At 37.4% G+C, this 7,068-nt stretch overlaps 1 protein-coding gene across 1 annotated transcript; it reads right to left on the minus strand.

The window, feature by feature from the left end:
• Window positions 1-2,653: 2,653 nt before the first annotated feature.
• LOC126764470 (uncharacterized) lies at window positions 2,654-6,602 on the minus strand. The gene is made up of 2 exons (XM_050482143.1): window positions 6,123-6,602; window positions 2,654-6,046 (listed from the first exon to the last, which is right to left on the minus strand). Exons 1-2 carry the CDS (start codon window positions 6,583-6,585, stop codon window positions 3,327-3,329), a joined length of 3,183 nt encoding a protein of 1,060 aa, XP_050338100.1. The 5' UTR covers window positions 6,586-6,602; the 3' UTR covers window positions 2,654-3,326.
• Window positions 6,603-7,068: the final 466 nt, after the last annotated feature.

Consider the following 7,068-nt stretch of genomic DNA (forward strand, 5'->3'; position numbering starts at 1 on the left):
ACTATGACCTTGCAAATTACATCGATTATCTTTAACGTAAACAAATAAGTATGCAACTTTTAGATCAAGTTGAATTTCTTGCTCTGCATGAGAACGATTTTAATACCATTCTGCGGCCGACGATGGCAAAGCAATGGATGGAAAGGAAGGCAGCCATTTCATCATTGGAGTATTTTAAGTATTTAAATCAGGTAAGCATAATATAATGGTTGTCAAAAAAGTCTTGCGGTATTTTCGCTAGTTGGCGCTGAAAGCGCGTAGTTCTAGTTTTATTCGTCGCATCGGGTCATGCTATACCTTTTTGGAAAGCTCATTTCACGCGCTAACACGTGTTCGATTGATTGTCGTTTCTCCTAAGTCGTTCGTCAGTTATATATTTTACAGTACTACTACGATAAAGGCAAAAATGCATCTCAAGCCATTTCCACCGCACAACGATGGTTTCAACGTTTTCGTTCTGGTGTAGAGGTGGTCGAAGATGAGCCACGCTCCGGAAGGCCTGTCGTCGAAAATTGCGATAAAATCGCTGAATTGGTCGAAAGAGACCGGCATAGTAGCAGCCGTAGCATCGGTCAAGAGCTGGGCATGAGTCATCAAAAATTCATTTCTATTTCAATAAAAAAAAAATCAATAAAAATACCGCAAGATTTCTTTGACAACCCATTATAAAAAATTGTTATATAATATTACTATAACATATGTATAATATTACTTATTTGTTTTTTAAATTAAATAAAGAACATATCCATATGAATGGATAGAGTAATTTTTGGGAAAAAAGGAATTTCAGCGAATTTCCTTATTTGCATACATTTCGTCGTAATTTTTAGCAAATACACATGATGTTCACTACGAGTATGAAATGTAATTTTTAAAATAAAGATTTCTTCGGTAAAAAAGCTGTTAAAAGTGTAATATGTGGATTTATTTAAAAGTTTATAGTTTAATTTAATTAATTTGAAGTGAAAAATGCGAGTAAAGTCGAATATCTCGAAAACTAAGCGTTTGCGGTACCCATAACTGCATATATTTTTTAATCAGGAGGACTTCCTGTTTCCAACGGTACCTTCAAATCGCGGCGCCAAAGAAATCGGAATTGTGCCGAAATAATACATAGGTGCCTATCACATGTTCAATATTTATTGTGATATTTGGATTGTGATCCATTTCGGTCATTGATGTATCGCAAGTGAATGCAATACATTCAGTACTTATGTATCTGATCAGTATTTATTTGAAAAGCTTCGTCTGTTTGGAAGAAATATGTCAAGAAACCTTTTGCTTCTTTATTTGTTAATTTCTTATACGGTTAAAATTTCGAAATAAAACTGAAAAAAAGTTTTTACGATTTTGGAGAAAAAGTAAAAAAAGCTTTGAAGGAAAATACTTATATTAACCATTATGACCAGATCTTAGAAAGGGCTAAGATTTTAACATAAAGAACAAATTTTTAATCAAAAGATTTTATCAGTACTTTGTTTCGTCGTGTCGATAATGTCCGAGCAAAATGTATCCGCCCTGCAAGACTGGTAGCTGTTAGCAAACTTGTAAGCGACTTGTTATTGTTCACTTTTGCATTCGTTAAAATATTTGTTACTTTTGTTCAGAGAGTGGGAAAAAAGTAACACATAGTTATTAAATGTTCAATGGTTATCTCGCTCTAACCAATGGCAAATATCGCATGCTGCCTTGTTCTAACAAAATACATACATTTGTTAGCAAATCTCTTCACAGTATGTTCCGGGTAACAAATTCACTTGTTAGCGCATAGCTTACCTATGTGTTATGGATAACAAAAAGTATTTGTTACCCGAATATCTGTTAGTGTTATTATTTTCTTTAGCAGGTTTTACATAACATATAAACATGTGACATTTATTTTTTACCATTTGTTACTTCTAGACAATTTTTTAAATAAAATTAAGATTATTTCGTGAATACTCGAAATAAACTATAATATAGTTATAGTGAAGCTATATATCCTACATCAACTCCTTAAAATGCATTGTCCGTTTTGTAAAAATCCCTGGATGGAACGGCAGAAAAAAAAAAAAATAATAACTGTCCAGATTGTATTAAATTATTATTAAGATGCGACGAATGCTACAACATAATCGCTGTTACCTTCAGATTTTGTACCAAGTGTGGTAAGAATGTAGAACGAATAATACGCGTGAACAGGGCAAAAGTACAAAAAAATATATTAAAGCAAAAGCTGCTATCTAAACCAAAACACGTTTCTACAATGCCATCTTCATCATCTGAGGAGACATTCTGTGAATTAAATTTATCGGCCGAAGACATACAGGACATTCAAGTTATTGAAGACAGCCAAAAGCCCAACATCAAGAATGTTCTGGTAGATATTGATGTTATTGAAGACAGCCAGCAGCTCAACATTGATAATGTTCTGATCGAATCAGATTTGTCCGAGTCGCCTAGTACTTCCACCATATTATCATGTCCTGGCGAGCCAAGTGGTTCCCAAGTAGATGGAGCCAAGTTGATGGAAATAAAGAGTTACTAATACACGTTGACATTAAGGATCCAAATGCACATATTATATACATATTAAGTCATTTATTTATATTTATACACTTCATATACAAAAATTTAAAATTTTCTTGGATGTGCTCGTTAAACAAATTCTGGACTGTGAACATGATAAACAAATCTTTGCTTAAATTAAATACAACACAGTTATGATCATATACAGTTAATTAATATAGTGCTTTCTGGTAGACAATATTTTTAGTTTTTTTTTTGCGGTGCGTAAATAAATAAGGATGTTGGTTTTCCGACACGCGAACACGCAACGTATAATTGTCCATGTGCGAAACAGGGAAACTCTAAGTTTATTCCGCAAACTTGCAACGATTGGCCTTGCGATTTATTTATGGTCATCGCAAACGCCAGACGCACGGGAAATTGCAACCTCTTAAAATCAAATGGCAAATCCGTTGGAATCATAGGTATTCGTGGGATTAAGACATCCTCTCCTTTGTATTTTCCTTTGATTATTTTAGCTTCGATGATGTTATTCATGAGTTTCTTCACAACCAATCTCGTTCCATTGCAAAGTCGAGGTTGATTAATATTACGCAGCATGATGACAACTGACCCTACTTTTAATTTCAAATTATATGGTGGTAGTCCAGGCAAGTCCAATGAATTTAAAAATTCTGTAGGATAGTTGACTACGTCATCCTGGTTTGTGGCCGTGTCAACTGATTTGTACGTAAACAACTCTCCTGGAAGGAAATTCTGAATGGTAGCATTGAGATCATCGACATCTTTGTTTTTTGCTGCCAATATTGCTCGTTCACTTAGCCAATCGTGGTTATTATATTGTTGTTTAATGTCCGGAAAACACGCTGAATAAGCTCCTTTTTCGATTCTGTGAAGTGACAGAAATCTGTGGGAAAAGTCATTAATCCGGTCGAGCTGTCAACTGCGACCTTACCATTGCCAATATCCAGCAACTGCTTCGAAAACACAGTCGCAGTTTGATCTTGTTGCAAAAACACTCGCATGTTAGTAGTTAATTGTAGTGTCTTTACGTGCCGCCACAAATTTGATGATTTTAGACATGCGTTTATTTCGTCAGCAACAGTCGATCGAGGAATTACTGGAAGAGTCTGACGAAAATCACCTGACAACAGTATCATAGCTCCACCAAAAATGTTTTGGTTATCACGTAAATCTTTTAACGTCCTATCTAGTGCCTCCAGCGACCTCTTGTGGGCCATTGTGCATTCGTCCCAAATTATCAATTTGCATACTTGGAGAGTCTTCGCCATAGCGCTATTTTTGGCAATGTTGCAAACTGGCGTTTCGTTGATATGCATGTTTAATGGTAATTTTAAGGCTGAATGTGCAGTTCGTCCGCCTTCTAATAAAGTTGCTGCTATTCCAGATGAAGCCAACGCTAGGGCTACCTCATTTTGCGATCGGATCTTTGCTAATAGCAATGAAATTAGGAACGTTTTCCCAGTACCCCCAGGAGAATCAAGAAAGTAAATCCCCCCAGACCCACTGTTTACAGCTTGTGTTAAACGATCGTACGCAATCCTTTGTTCTTCGTTCAATTGCGGAACAGTTGTGCGAACTGCTTCGGTCATAGCTTGAGTATCGTACTGGAGTTCTCTTTGCAACTCATGGTTTAATGCATCTTGCATAGCACGATTGGGTGCTGTCAGGCCCAAACACGACAATACTTTATTTGCCATCAACAAACACATATCTTCTATTATGATCAATGTGTCATTGTAAATCTCTGCCGTAATTTCCAATGTAGGATTCAAAGTTTCACAACGCACGCGATGCAACACATCCTCAGACATGTCATCCCTATATTTCATCCACAAATCATTCGGATTTGAGGGGAAACATGTCGATATTATAATCGCAAACAGTGTGCGAATTTGATGCGGCGATGAAGATATCACGGAATCCTTGAGCGTATCATCCCAATGCGAATCGTTTTCAAGCAACCGTAATAATTGACACGCCTCACGGTAAGTCGCACACAGATGTCCATCAACTGTTCGCAATTGTTGAAAAGATGTCGGACCAGGAACATTCACCAATAACAATCTAAGATAATAACATTCATCGTTATTAGGATGTACTGTATATATACGGCCTATAGCATCTGTGGCAAATACATTTTCATATCCTTCAAGTGGTGTTCCTTGTTTACGACGCTGAAAAGACTTTGATGATGCGTTCCATGTGTAGTAGCGCGGCATATCAGCATACAGCAAAGTGCGAGCGAATTGATCAGTTGCACAAATTGAGAAGAAACCTGTCAATGTGGTCACAGGTGGACGTGCCGCTCTATCCACAGCGTTGTTTGGGTTGAAATACACTCGTTGTCCATTTTCTAAATGAACTGCCAAATGCAATACAGTGGGATGTCTTTCATGAATTGCAAACGAAAATATGCGCCAAATAGCCTCATTGCTGCTTACATAGCGACCCATCTGATAGTGAGACACTTCATCATTTGTGTTTGTTACTGCGAACATGGCCATGTCGCTACCTTTGTTAACATATTTACATATGTACTTTATGGATTTCACAGAGTTACAAAATTCCACGTTGATGTGAGCTTCAAAAGTTTTGGACAATATGGGCGAGAACGGCACAATCCAACGATTGTCTACATGAAAATCTTGTCCTTTTATCTTGACATCTACAGATCGTCCACCGTCCTCAACTGATCGCCGACGATACAATGGGTAACCATCGATTCCCGAGATGGTTTCAGCAAGCAAGTTTCTCGGGTACCGTTTGGAGCACTTGCCGTCGATCATACAGGGTGAGCTGTTGTTGAAAACTCCGCAAGGTCCATGTATCATGTGTTTAGTTACTATCGTATGCAATTTTGGGTCAACCGTTTCATCAGGAATTTCGGCTGAAATAATGGAATCAATTTCTTCTGGCCTTATTTTGTCAACCAACCAGACTAATATATGAGCATGTGGCAAACCACGCTTTTGCCACTCAACAGAGTACATCCAACAACGTACTTGGCCATACACACGATGCTTTGTAATGAAATTCATTAAAGATTTTAATTTTTGCTTGTAAACTCTGGCTGTGATGTCATGCCTATCAAGTGGTGTTTGGTTGTGTAGCAGTTCTTTTTTTATTTCAATCCATTGTGGGTTACAGGTGAATGTAATAAATAGGTCTGGACGGCCATACTTTCGAACATAAGACATCGCATCTTGAGCGTACTCGTGCATGTGGCGCGGGCTTCCGATGTAAGTGGCCGGTAAAATTGTCATTCTTCCTACATTATTTACATTGCCGTCAGCATTGATTGCATCGCGAAGATGAATGTACTCTTCAGATCGAAGCTGCTGTTGGTTAAGACGGATGTATGTCAATCTTTCAGTCTCAATTTTGACGTACATGTCCACTGCATACTGATGAAAGAGCCGTTGACACATCAAAATGTGATTTACTTCACCTTCACGGATCATGAGTCTGTATGCATAATAATTCATGGCACTGACTTTTTTGTGTGTATCAGCACCTGGAAGTACATATGATAAAAAAATACATTTATATATTGAACATATAAAATATTTTATTTTGTATAATCTAATTACCTGTTGTTGGATTAACCATTTTGATATTAAAATGGTACCCATCTTCTCCCTGCCAGAAAATTAATGGGTATTGTAAAGCATCATAAGCTCTATGCGTTTCATATACACGTTTCAATTCATTGTTCCGGCGATGAAGTACAATATCTCTTGATTGCAAATTCTCTCCAACAACGACAATAGCCACTTCATCTATTGTCGGTGAATTAAACCTCCTTGCATGCTCTCCAGCAGGTGTTTTGTCGGCTTTTATTACAATATTATGGCTGTCTGATGGCATCCGATCCAGTGCCATTTTGAACATCTTCACTAATTCATTATTCTCGTGAAGAAATGTTTGCAGTTGTTGGACAATGATTCGCTTGACGGTTGGATTATGACCACAACGTGTATCAACTTCCACATCTTGATTGCCCATAAAATAAATTTGCAAAAATTTATGATCTGCATCTGGCACTGGCAGCATTGCCCCCAGTAGGTGATGAATTTGTCCTTGTATCTGTAATTGTTTAAGAACTGGTTAAATTAATTGTGATACAAATACAAATTAGAATTTCACTAAAACAATTATGGTATACTACCTTGAAAGTAGGCATGAACCCGTCTTGTACTATATGCGTTGCACCAAACGATGTCATTTGGAAGCAATTATTATATTTTTGGATGTTAGCCAAGAAGTGTTTAGACTCACTTTCCATCCCATTAACTAATGAGTGTAACGGTTCAGGTGGTGGAACCATTACCACCAGCACAACATAATCCTGCAGGTTCACTACTGTACTTTAATGCTTTACAATGTTGACAAATGATTGACATTTCTCCAATCGTCACAGATTTGTCGGCACTATAATCAAATTCCGGATCGTAGGAAAATGCTCCTCGTTCGAGGTTTACAGGAGCATTGCGTCTGCGGAATCGATTAAATTCGTTATCCCGTGCTCGCTGCTGT

This window comes from Bactrocera neohumeralis, unplaced genomic scaffold (genome assembly GCF_024586455.1).
Source record: "Bactrocera neohumeralis isolate Rockhampton unplaced genomic scaffold, APGP_CSIRO_Bneo_wtdbg2-racon-allhic-juicebox.fasta_v2 cluster09, whole genome shotgun sequence".
In the NCBI taxonomy this organism is placed as follows: Eukaryota; Metazoa; Arthropoda; class Insecta; order Diptera; family Tephritidae; genus Bactrocera; species Bactrocera neohumeralis.